The 13566-nt window shown below is 41.7% G+C and overlaps 2 protein-coding genes across 2 annotated transcripts; both read right to left on the bottom strand.

Moving 5' to 3' along the window:
* Nucleotides 1–1752: 1752 nt before the first annotated feature.
* Nucleotides 1753–3923, bottom strand: hoxa9a (homeobox A9a). The gene is given in 3 exon segments (XM_047605389.1): nucleotides 1753–2965; nucleotides 3324–3893; nucleotides 3896–3923. Coding segments are annotated over 3 exon segments (840 nt in total). The 3' UTR covers nucleotides 1753–2723.
* Nucleotides 3924–4952: 1029 nt separating this feature from the next.
* LOC125020091 (homeobox protein Hox-A10) lies at nucleotides 4953–12164 on the bottom strand. Its single transcript, XM_047605373.1, has 2 exons — nucleotides 9593–12164; nucleotides 4953–8518 (listed from the first exon to the last, which is right to left on the bottom strand). The coding sequence occupies exons 1-2, from the start codon at nucleotides 10434–10436 to the stop codon at nucleotides 8244–8246; spliced, it is 1119 nt and encodes a 372-aa protein (XP_047461329.1). The 5' UTR covers nucleotides 10437–12164; the 3' UTR covers nucleotides 4953–8243.
* Nucleotides 12165–13566: the final 1402 nt, after the last annotated feature.

Genomic DNA, 13566 nt, shown 5'->3' with positions numbered 1-13566 from the left:
TTTGCCACAGTGTCAGTTTGGGGTAATAAAATCAGCAATCAGATTAATCAGCATCATTGAGCAGTTTAATTCTTCCCTGCAGAGCCGGCAGCTGAGGAAGCAGTTTCTGCACCGAGACTGTAAAAAGGTGTGAAATTATTTTCCTGGACTCTTAAAATGTTACAACACTTCCCAGTGCAGGTTCATTAGGGGAGGCTGTTAAAAGTAGTGGTTAGATGTTGTGGAACAGTGTCGCCATCCTCTGGTGACGTGTAGGGATTGCAGGGTGGACAGATGGAACTGCGCATGCGCTTTCATTTTCTGCGGCAATACGGAAGATATACAAAATGACTCAAAACACACACACACACACACACACACACACACACACACACACACACACACACACACACACACACACACACACACACACAAAAAAAATACAACGTCGTATTTTGCATAGAGCTCTGGCGTCAAAACAGAGTTGTCCAGATGCATTTTGCTATACTACGCAGAAGGCCAACTACTGTGTGTTTGAAACTAGCTCCTGGCTTTATTGCCCCTTATCCTTTAGGACAGACCCAGCAAAGGAGCAGAGGGCGGAAGGTTCCCAGGTAGAAACAAAGGATCTCTCCAAATGACCATGAGTCCAACGCGTCCCCGTCGGGGAAAATCCAATAAAGCTGATCATTTCCGCTCGGCCTTTTGTCCAGGTCCCAGTCACACAGAAAGAGAAGAAAAAACAAATGGGTGCCATTCTGGAAACGGCCTAATTGTGTCTGGACGGCCATAAAACCATTAAAACTGGAATGTCAGACAGTATAGCAGACCAGGCGTTTTATTGCACTGTCTCTGGCCGAGTCTTTGAAGTTTGGGTCCATCTGCGTCCACCTAACGCGTCACAACAGCACTCCAGTTGGACTAAAGTCTGTCATACCCTCTAACTACAGAAATCTAACCGTTTCTGTGCAGTCCTTAATGGGAGCGTAATTACCCTTTGTATCTGATGGGGCCATGTCTTGTCGCTGATCGATTGGGAGACTTTGCAGCTTTTGAGGCTAGTCCACATCCGATTTGCTGCTTCTTAAATTTTCCATTTGAGAGCCAAATATTTCTCCAACATGCTGAGACTTGAACTACTTTTGCACTAAAAAGGCTATGCTTTAAAGGCAGACCTATACATCTTCTTAAAAAAGGATTTGATAGTCTATTTCAGGCCACAGTGTTTGCGGAGATCAGAAATTCCTCTCGCTGTTATATATATATGAACGTATAAATAAAATCCATATTTGTGTAACGAACTGGTCGGATTCTACTTCGAGATGGCTCGACAGTGGAGGGTTAAGCTGAACGGCCCTGTCACATCCGAGCCGAACAAAAACACATCGGCTGCATTATTTTGGGCTTCAGCTGTCGAAGTCCTCGATGTCTTTTTTTTTTTTTTGTTGTGTGTCCTCTCGCCTCGCAGCGCTTTGCACCCCATAAAAGGTTATAGCAGTAATTGTCTTTTATGGCTGTATACAGCTAACAACATCCTCTGCCAAGACGCAGCTCTGTCCCCAATCCAGACACACACACAAACAAACATTCACCTATAGTGGTGTGTATTTTCATTTGTCAGCGCGCGTCTGCAAATTGGCAGCAAAATTCAAAACAGCTAATTTAGAACCTGCTGATTTGCTCTTTGGGCTCAGGTATGGAAATGTATTTTTTACATTTTATTTGTGTGTGTGTGTGTGTGTGTGTGTGTGTGTGTGTGTGTGTGTGTGTGTGTGTGTGTGTGTGTGTGTGTGTGTGTGTTGTATTTCCGCAGTGCAAACTAGCACCCGTAAAGGTGAGGCGAGTGAATTAGGATACAATAAAATAACAGCTGTCAACGTGACGCCAAGGTGAAATAAGAATGTAAGGTGCATTTATACTCGCAGATATAATTTGTTTTATTTAATAAATAAAGTACAAATTACATTTGTGAAACAAAAGTCAGACGGTCAGCGGACCGCGAGGTATTCAATACGTAACCTACAGTGTCTTAATTTTCTCTCACTAATAAACATTATGCTCCTTGAAAACGTTATTCCCTGAAATTCAGTCAGACATAGTTCTGTAATGCAAGCAAATCTAGAATCCGCCATTGGAAAATATGGGTTATTGCAGGTAGTTGAAAGACATATAGGTAGTCAATCATGTCATGTAATATAGCTTCTATAAGATGGTGTAACTTCCTAATAATCTTCAAGAGGATTACGCTCCTTTTTTTCTAAAATGCCTCCAGCCTGTTTGTCTACTGTTCTAGTGTTAGATTCAAACTCATGGTCATCAGCCATAGTTCTAAGAGAGAGACAACAATAAAATTAATACATTGTACAAACTATACGCTTAGGTGACACCGAGATAGACAACAAATATAGCTACAAACCGGAACACATACAGCTAGAAACATCCATACACAAACGAGCACAGGGACCAGGCCAACTAATGCACTTTAACGAGGTATTAATTCAAATAAACATGAGAAAAGAAATAATAATAAAAAATAAAAAATAAAAAAACGAGTGGGCGCTGTTAAAATTGTGCAATTTAAAAGGTAGTCAAACTAAAGCCCAACATGCTTTTTTTTTTACAAGACAAATAATCCTAAAGCTGTTATATAGAACAATAAGACAACGGAGTTTAAAAACAAGGTCCAGCAGAGTTAAGAGCTTTTGTACACAAAGCTCACCATCAGCCTAAATACTGCGGTTTAGTCACTCGTCTTTCGGTGCGCCTTCTTTATTAAACTTCTTCATCTTCATCCTGCGGTTCTGGAACCAGATTTTAACCTGTCTCTCTGTGAGGTTTAACAGCCTCGCCACCTCGTACCTACGGTCCCTGGTCAGGTAGGTGTTAAAGAGGAATTCTTTCTCCAGCTCCAGGATCTGATGCTTGGTGTACGGACAGCGCTTTTTTCTTGTGGCACTCGCGTGGAGCCAGTTGGACACTGGGTTATCTGAAAAGAGTGGGGTGCGACACGGGTGTGAGGTCCCGGTTCTGACTGACCAAAAATGTAAAAAAAAAATAAAATAAAAAAAAAAAAAAATTCACTCAGAATCTGTCTCAGAAAAGTAAAAGAGAAAAAACTCTGTCCAACAGACGTAAATGCATACACACGTCTGTTGTTGTGTCTCCCTGTTCACTTTCACTGTAAACACTGCAAAATGTTATCTAACCCTTCAGCAATGAGCTGAGACATAAACAGCCCCCATAAGGAAATGGCACGTTCACAACAGCATCTGCTAAGACGCGCACCCCGATCCTCGCAGCTTTATGTGGTATAATAGTTAGAACACAACTATGCGGATACTTACTTGGATCCAGGGACGGTTTCTCGTCGCCATCTGCGCTCATGTCCCCCGCCTGGACGGACAGTTCGTCCTTTTCTATCGGTGATGCTGTGGCCACGGTGCCGTTGGCGTAATCGGAGAGCAGCAGCGCCGTATGGGATCCGGGCAGCGCGCCGTCAGCTCGCGTCCCCAAACCTTCCGGTTTGATTCCGTAGTGATGGGTCGTAGGTAATCCGGTCATGGGCAGCGAACCGGACATGGGCTCTAAAAGCCAAGACTGATAGCGACCATCTGTGTCTGCACCCACTGGGCCTTGGGGGTGCCCGTAGTGGTGATGATAGACAGAGGAGACGGAGCCGGGGAACTGAGCCGGGACGTGGCTCCATGACGGCCCGAATACCGTGGGTTTAGACGGGAAAGTGCAAGTCCCAAGCTCACCGTGGTCGCTGATTGAAGCGGGCTGTCTTGTGTGCTGGAGCCCAGCACCGGAGGGGTACCTCGGCACAGAGAGCTCCTCGCTCTCGGGCAGAATGAGGGAATCAACGTAGTAACTAGTCAGTGTTCCGGATGTCGACATGGCAAAAATTATACTTTCACATGTACGCAGTCATACAACAGATACATGCAAAAGTAAAACGCGCGCACACACCCTACACACACACACACACGCAGTAAACCCAGCCTCACAAAATAACAATGTGGAGAAATCAAGTAGCAACTTGGCCCCACAGAGAACTACAGTGGGAAACTAATGGAGAGACAGGCTGCCATGCCATTGGGCAGCGGACACACGTGATCATAAGGCTGAACAATAAAGGATAAATCAATCCCTGTGGTCATTAAATACTCACCCGCTCTGCTATAACCACCTCGAGTTTTAAAAAATTATCAACATATAAGAAAGATCTGCTATCTGCGATATGAAAAATGTGAGTGACTGAAAGGGAACTTTTATAGTATTACAGACACTTGCTGCCGTTACAATTCCTCTTTGGTTATCCAAAATGTTACAATATGTATTTGGAAGCCTTATTTTACGAGATACTTTATAGGACACGTAAGCACCCTACCACTGCTGCTCACCAAAACACATTTTAAACACCACCGTATTACAAAAACCTTGCAGCTCAAGGATTTAAACAATAACTGCGTCATAAATTACAACTGCGCATATGGCATTTTTTTCATATTGTGTTCTTTTTCGGCTGTATACGGTGTCCGCATATTTACATTTTAAGGGCTTGAAATATTAAATATCTTTTTCAGACTAAAGAATCCAACAACACAGACTATGCACGTCATGTCTAATATCAAACTGAAATAGTTTTCACTTGAACATTTAGACAAGATTGTGTTACGCGTGAGTTTGTTGACTTTAGAAAAAAAACAAAAGCTTTGAGGAAAATATTTTCAGCATAAACAACATTCCCGCCTAAGACAAGGACATTCATGCCACTGTATTTGTTGAGGCTATTCCTCAGGCTAATAATTCACATTAAAACAAATCGTTTTACAAGAAATACAATAGTGCAGGACTCTGCTTGATTTCTTTTATTGAAAAATACAGTTTTATATAAATGTAATAAGGGATAGGAAAGGAAATAAATCAACGTGAGATTTTAGCACGTAATTCAAAATATTAGTGTAATTAGTGTGTAATTCAAAATATTTTATTTTTAAAATTTCAACCGGATTGACAAGACGACAAAAGAAAGAAGATTTTCGAGTATTGCGAGATGCTTTAACAATTTTTTAATTTTTATTTATTTATAACCAATCATAAAATAAAAACACTACACAAGAAAACGCTACATATCAGACAAAATGCACTGTTTTAGTGTGTTTAATATGAATGAATGTGCTAGTCACAAATTATAAAACTGTAACTGAATACATCTGCTGTTGGTTTTATCCGCTGAATTGCACAGCTGAATATTTAGGAAATCTTCAGCAAATAACTGAAATACGACGGATTTGGCTTTACTCTACTTTCCCGTTTACACCGTCGTTATCACTTGTATTGGGCTATGTGTTGGTATCCTCACCGCCGTTAACAAATTAACTAACGCCGGCTTGCAGCCAGGGCTTCAGTGTAACGTTACACTCAAATAGAGCTAAAAATAAGCGTAATGTGGTGTTTGCGGTTTCCTCCTTTTAAAATTAAATGGTGCGGGGAGTGGCGAACACCGGGAGACAACAGCACATTTAAATTGCATGTAGTGCAATTTAAATGGAGGCGGTTTAGATTATAAATTGTATTAAATAAATGGCATAAATACGCACAGAGACACAAATAAATCCATCCGCCAATTCGGAATAACATTAAATATATGCAAGCGATAAAGATACGTGCGTGTGTTATTAATTAAACTCAATGGAAAACGCAAAAACAGAACATGGATACATTTAGCCGAAAATATAGTGTAGAGAATACTTCAGTCGAAAGAATTTAAACTGAGTATTTACTATTAAGACTCTATGCAGTTTACAGGGAAAACAAAGCTCTAAGGTCTACAAAAAAAAAGAGAGATAGAGAGAGAGAAAAAAAGGGGGTGGCTGTGTGAGTATAAACGTGCATAGGGCTATATCAGATAAGCCCACTGTTGCAGGTTTCAAAGTAGCAACCTTGAATTTTCACATACATTTCATTTATTGCCAGTTAATAAACCGAGAGCTTGGACAACACCCCCCACAAGGCCACAGGCAATTCAATACGCAGGAATTTCACTCTGGTGTTACTACTGCATTTAAAAGAGAAGTACAACAACAACAAAAAAAGCACAAGGTGTCCACGGTGTGCATACTAGTCGCAGGAAATCACCTAACTTGTGCTTGCACATTATTTGGCCAACAGACATCAAACAAGCCGAGGGGGGAAAGGAGCGGCTGTGCGCCTATTTGTGCACTAAAACTTAGAATAGACAAACACCTTCAGAGGAGGAAAAGACGCCACTATGCCAATGGCTCTCGGGCTGTAAACCTAAATCAGGGTGTTTTTTCACCCAGTTTACCGCAGGGGCTATTCACTCTTTTCTGCCTCTGCAGATAACAGCCTGTCTGGCGGATCTAAATATCGCCATAAAGCCCTTCCCCTCCTTTTGTCTGAGCCACTATTGCGCAGCGGAAGCATCCGGTCTCATTGCCCACGGAGGTCGCTGTTGCCCCATTCACCTTCCCCTTCCCCTCCACTGCAGTGGTCGTAACCGAGGCCTTGTCTGGCGTGTCTGCGTCACTACTACACACGGAAAACACTCACAGCTTTACACTTAATCCCCCAAGTCCACGACGCATACTGCAGCCCCGCTTTGATCACGTTGATATTCAGCACACGTGGCCCCTCGGTCTTATTTTACCAACAAAAAAAACAAGTTGATGAATCTAAAGAAAACACCCCAGGACACACATTACGAATATGCACAACAGTAAGCCACTCCTCCCCGAATTCTATACAGGTTTGTAACGTGCTTTCAAAACGCCACCACACAATTTAAAACAAATCTCATAATCTTTATGTCCCAGATTTGCTTTCCTTTCGGTTTCGATGTATGTAACTGGGGCAATTAAGACAGTTTCATGTTGCAGAGTTTGAAATGGACCCCAACAACATGAAACTACCTAAACCACTCGACAGTCGATCCGGGCCTCAAGTGAAACACAATCAGCCAATTCATAATGCACCGTGGTCGTCGCTTCCGTCATGTGTCTCAATAATCGGCTGTATTGAGAAAGTACTGTAGTATTGTACACACTAAAAAGAAGTCGCTGCAACAAGGCGCAAAATGGACAAATGCACTGAGATGGAGGCACTTACCCGATCCCTGAAACGTTAATCCCAGTATTTCGAGACTAAAGCAACAAATAAGGTCTTATCCTCAGTGTTTCAGTACAGTTCAGATTTCTAGCTGTGAGCCGGGCCTCCTCTCCGTGCGAAAGGCTCTCTCACGACTGAAGCTGCTCTTAGAGGAGAGGGAGAAAGCTCATATACCAGCCAGTCATAAAACTCTACAATAGCCGGCTGGGCATGCAGCTAGACGGCTTGTAGCCTAATATCTTAATTATTTCCGATGGCCGGTACATTTCCCCTTAGAAACACGTCTTTCTCGACTGCTACACAAAAAACAAGCGACTCTCCAGTGAAGGAGATTATCTTGAACTTTGAATTCCAAACAAAGCTTTTTGTTCCCCGTGCAAGCTAAAACGTACATATAACCAGGATACAAAATACAAGCAGCTACTCCTCATTGCGAGCTGATAATTTATTAAGCATTACACAAATCACAATGTCATATTTACAAAGAAATATACAATGAAAAATATTCCTCCTTCACTTTGCACACTGTTTTAAACGTCCTCAGCGTGAATAAGGAGGTAATTTATACATTTAGCTCACACACAGATTAAACCTATATAAGGGTAGACTACATCTAAGGTGATAGGGTGCATTATTCCCCATTGTGATATAAGGGCATTTAATTTCAGAGTGATTTAAAATCTAAAAAGGTAGAAAAACGTTATACCATGCAATTCCAATTAAAATAATAAAAAAATCATGTTTGTCTAAATTTAGGGCAAATGTTTTCTCCTGCGGTGAGTTAAAAGTAGACAAATTTCAGGGCAAAGGCTTTTTTCTTTCTTTCCTTTTTTTTTTTTTTTAAACTGTACTGACAACATCCAGTCATACGAGAGAAGTAACCGCAATGGACCAACAATACAAAAACACAACATCAGGAAATATTCAAATAGAATCAATTACAGTTTCATTTTCTTAGCTCACTGGGGACGATGCATTGACTTTACGCGTGTCTGGAAATTAAAGAAACTTGCAGCCCACAGTGAAATGAGTCATTGTGTGGACAAAGTGGTGAGGAAAGGTTGGGGGTGTAAGAGGGTGGGTGTCACTGATTTCACCTATTTTCCTCTGTTTCAGCGTGATCAACTCGTTCATCATGAAAATCCGTAGTTGGAGGTGAGCTCCCGGATCCTGTTTTCCCGCGTCATTTTCTTCAGTTTCATCCTGCGGTTCTGGAACCAGATTTTAACCTGTCTGTCCGTCAGGTGGACACTTTTACTGATCTCTAGGCGGCGCTCTCGGGTCAGGTACATGTTGAAGAGGAACTCCTTCTCCAGCTCCAGTGTCTGGTGCTTGGTGTATGGACAACGTTTCTTTCTGCCGCTTTTTGCTGTCAGCCAGTTGGCCGTGTTCTCGCTTTTTGAGTCTCCTAAAGAAAATGGCAGATAAACGATTTTACGCACTGCAACGTGAAGAACTGTATTGTGTGTGTGATAGCGAAAAACAGAGAGAACATCGACGAGTGTTTGCATTATGCTTATTATTATTACGCTTATAAGCAGTCCCCACCACAAACTCACAATTTAGTACCCATTATACCAACTTTTAATCCATTTTAATTTATAACATATTAAAACGTAGCCCAGGTCTAAGCAGATATATTTATTGATATATGTGCCAACTTCTCCTGCAAGCGTGCAGGAGAACAAATTATGACTATATGGATTTATTATAGGCCTATTGTAATAAACATTTGTAATAATACAAATGTCTTTATTGGACATTTGCTGTACATTAAATATTTTAATAGATGCATATGAAGACAGTAGTGTTACGAACCGCGTATTATATGTTTGTATACCATTTTACACGCTAAATAGTGACTTACACGGTGTGTAAATGGTTGTATGCGTGTGTTATGCGTAAACTAATTTTTAGACTGACCAGGCTTGGATTATTACAATGTATATGACATTACTACCAATAGCACAGTGAAATAAAAACTTTTAGCATGAGACGTGGCGTAAAAATATGGGAAAATTTTGGCACAGAAAAATAGACCTATACTACTAAGGTGGGCCTATGCACTATTTACGCAGCAGCCAAATGATGCACTCGCAAAGGCTAAAGGTTTTTGTTTTGAATAATATACATTTAAAATTAAGTCCTTGATCTCAAAGCACATGACGGATAATGAATAATTGCACAAAAACAGGGCTTGGTTGCTTTTAGATTTTACGCTTCATACTTCTGAGCGTATTCATGCATAAATACATATTTTAATATAGTTTAATTCGGACCTACTACAAAAACTTAGTATCTTAGTACTTAGTACAGTATAGAGAAGTGACATGTAAATTCTATGTTTACATATGTGTCTCGCGTTGTCACTCCAGCCTAACCAGTAAAACAAAACTTGACAGGTGCCATTAAAAAGCGTCACACTACCTGCATGCAAACAAAACAACAGTGCAAGACCACACCTAAGATGAACTGTGATTACCTTTATTTGTCTTTGCTGGCCTCTCTTTGTCATTCTCTTCCGTTTCTTCAGCTGAGGAGGCTTCTCCATCCGAAGAGTCCCGTGTATCCTCGGCCCCCGATGCAGCGTGAGACACGGGTTCCTCGGTGTTCCGAGGTGTCCCTTCTTGTGCCGTGGCTGGAGCAGAAGTCGAGGTTGGTGGCGTGTGGAAGCGAGCAGGAGCAGTGGGGTGTAGGCCAAAATGAGAATGGGAAGGGTTCGGCTGGGGGCCGTTGGTGTTGTAAAGTTTATGAGAATGTGCGTGCGTCTGAGACAAGCGGAAGTAGCCCGGCACAGGCACTGAGCCCCCGCCGCCGCCATCGGTAACTGTACAAGAACTCGACCCTAGGCCGGCTGCTGTTAACCTTGAATATGTAAGATCTTCGGCGGTGGAGGCTTTTGGGCACTTCTGCTGCTCGTACAGGCAATAGGTGCTCTCCTCCTTAATATTCTGGGGGAACGAGCAGGGCGCGACCTGGGGACCTACCGGGTGCTCTTGGTCCATTCGACATGACCTCTGTGCGTCCATCCACATCTCCATGCTGGACATGTACGCTCCTGTGGCAGAAACCATGTTTTGGGGACCCACGTCAGGCCGCTTACCCACACCTGGGAAGTATCCATAGTTGTGTAGTCCGTAAGGCACTTCTGTAGCGGTGCTATGAGGCACGCACACCGCGCTCCCAGTGTAGTGACCTCCACCACTCTCGGTGCGCCCACTGATCAGAGAATCCACTAAAAACGCATTTCCTGACGGGCTGTCCGAACATGACATTATTGTGGTGTATTTTGGCGAAGGGAGAAGATAGCCCTTTCTGGCTGACATTTCTTGTACAAAACATGCTGGATATGATTAGAGGCACCCCCCTCTCCGCGAGCGAACGGCGAAGCCAATGGAAATGCTGGAATCGGGGCAGTCCCTCCCACTCCGAGGCTACGTAGCACTCGGAACGATATCCATCATGGCAGAGAAAGAAGACAGCACAGCAATCAGTATGTTCCTTCACCTCGCCTTAATGCACCACCTTGTATAGAAGGGGCGAGGTCCAGCCGGATTCAAAGTTTGAAAATGTATAATTATATTTTTAAAGGACGCAGGTCATTAGTTCATTGTGTAAACACGTTTCTGAAACACATATCCCACTGTAGATTTCCCTCATTGGAAGTTTAAAGCTTCGACTTTCCTTTGCATACATCCAAATCAAATTTTACCACAAAGCTCAACAATACAGTGAGAGACATACACGTTATGAAAACCACAAGCCTTTATAATGATACCAAGCTATGTTATAGCGATGCAACTCCAAAAATAAATGAAAAAAAAAACGCTTTTTTTGTTACAAACACACTGAACTATACTTTACGGTAGGAAGATGGCCTTAAGGTGGCAAATCAAGTCTAAAAGTATAGGGGCTGCTGATACCCACCAACAAAGACATAAAGTAACAAAGCCATGGGACTTAGTGGTAATAAAGTCTTTAACTGTAGGGAGAGTTCGCTTTTGGCAAAATGACTTGGCAAAAAAGGCGTTTTATGCGCCGTTTCCTTTAGCCTCGAGACATTCCCAGCTCCTCACCACAAAAGCAAAATTTTAAAAATAAAATGTTTCCGAGGGATAGAGTGAGAATCAAATTATATTCTGTCATATATATATTTTTTCTCACAGAGAATGTCTCTGGAATAGTTTATTTCAAAGTTAACATCGCGTCGCCTGTCTTGCTATACATGACTAAATTATATTAAATATAAACAGTTTTAACCGTAGAGTTAGGACTAACGCTGAATTAGGCCTTAACAAAATCCCCTCGGATTAGCAAAACGAGCTCCTTGTGTAAACAACGGCACGAACATTCTCGTTTACAGGAAAATCAATTAAAGTTACAACGAAAAAACTATGCGAAAATATTTGATTCTATATGAGTTCAATTACCTAAACATTCCAACATGAAATTCCTCAAATATTAACTGTAATGGGGCATATAGCAACTTCCCGAGGAGAGCCTTGAAGCTTCTTTAAGATTCTCAGTGGCTGATTCTCTCTTAATAACATAATACTTATGTGCATTTTTTGCATTTGACTCAGAACATACATTTTATTTTATTTTTACCCATCTCTAATTTGCTGTATTTCTGAGTGTTTACACTAGTTTTAGATATGGAAAAGAGTTGGTATGCACCGGAATAGTCTTTACGCACAGCATCAAAAAGGTTAAACCTTTATGTGCTATGGTTCAAAGACTATAATAGCAAAATATAGTTCTCTTAGGCAACATTTGCGTTATCTTTTTATTTGTATAAAATATGAAAAAAAAAAAAGTTTAGTCAGTGTACACACTCAAATTTGTTAATCTGCCAAAATATTGACAGCGGTGTTTTGAGGGAACATTACCACTGTGCCACAGTAAAGCAGACACAAAGCGTCCACACACACAAGCCATCCTGTCTTTCCAATTTGGGGCAATAAGGGCCACAATAAAACTCTCCTTCCATCTCCTCGTGTCCTTGGCCATGTGCACTCTATTGCTCTCTCCAGGTTGAAGTTAATCTTGGCCAGCTTTGCCATTACCAGGCCCAGGTGGCCTCTGCCCCTCCCCTCCCACCCTCTCCCCCGAGTTTGTTTGCAGCTTGTCGTAGTCAAATTAGGGAATTTGGGAAAAATTTATAAATCGAGTCCATTTAGATTTTTAAACTCCGTCACTGTCGGCTCATTTAAGAACACTGGTTTAAGGTTACCACGTCGACGCGGAACATTGTCAATCACTGCTACTCACAACGCACACATTTTACATGACTCAAATGACTGAAGGTAGTTGAAGGTTATTTATGTGTATATGAATGTAATACAATTTTACAAGTAAAGTGATATATCACTGAAATTTATAAAGAGTATTTTCAGCACTGCCCGACATTTCAAGACAAATAGCGTGCGCAGAGTATTTAATCCTGTGGTAACTTCCATTCAAAACAAAATATTTCGCTATAATGTTAGCCCTCTAAATACAGACAAACTACCAACATTAAGTCCAAAGCCTGTGCACTTTTCCCCGAAGTGGCCTGTTCCTTACGGGACATATGAGCCAGCAAGGAAACTAAATACATCAATTAATTATGTGCGCCCAGTATTAAATTGTTTTGGCCTGCACACTTCATGATGTTGTACTGGCATGGGGGCCTATCGATATCTTTGGGTTACAGTTATTAATTGTAGCTATTAAATCTTCATTTTCACAGCTGCCCGGCTATTATATCCTGAAAACAGTTTACTCTGACCACTGGCTTTGATCAGGCCCATATAATCGTGGCCGAAGAGGCCGTTTGAGTCGTATCATGTTCGTCCCGAGTGCAGTTATGAACAATAACGCGGCGTTTTATTACATCCAGCGGAAGCATTTATTTTTCACGAGAGACAAAGGAGAAAAAGACTCGGTCCGCACGCATTAAGGTCCAAAATAGCCACTCGCCACTTGAACTGACACCAAATAGCTTCAGAGTGCAGCTCAGTGTCTATGACAGGAAGGAAATGGAGACACGAGTGTTGCCCTATCGCAATCACATTGACCTATCTAATAACAGCTTTTGTATATTTGGCACGTACAGAGAATAATTTGCGTTGGACGGATGTCAAATGATTTTAGCGGATTCTTAGAAGAGGAAGAAGACGACTGCCCATACAAGCCAGCATGAGAACCATCTGAAAAATGTAATCACTTGTATTTAAGAATCCAGAGGATACTGTTGTATCCCCGAGTTTATCAAGGTGTCCACCCTTTAATAACCGAGGCAAAATATTTCAAATACTAAACATTTGTGGTCACTCTGGAAGGACTTGCAGATCTCTCCAGGTACAAGCCGGCTATGCTATATTTGAACCATTAAAAGGCTCTAGCTCAGCAAAATGAATAGCACATGCAGCATGAAGTCTTGGCACAGATGTGTTGCCTTATTAGGGCCCCCAG

This window comes from Mugil cephalus, chromosome 14 (genome assembly GCF_022458985.1).
Source record: "Mugil cephalus isolate CIBA_MC_2020 chromosome 14, CIBA_Mcephalus_1.1, whole genome shotgun sequence".
NCBI classification, from domain to species: domain Eukaryota; kingdom Metazoa; phylum Chordata; class Actinopteri; order Mugiliformes; family Mugilidae; genus Mugil; species Mugil cephalus.
Note: the sequence above shows the minus strand (reverse complement) of the source record. Positions and strands in the feature narration are given on the sequence as shown.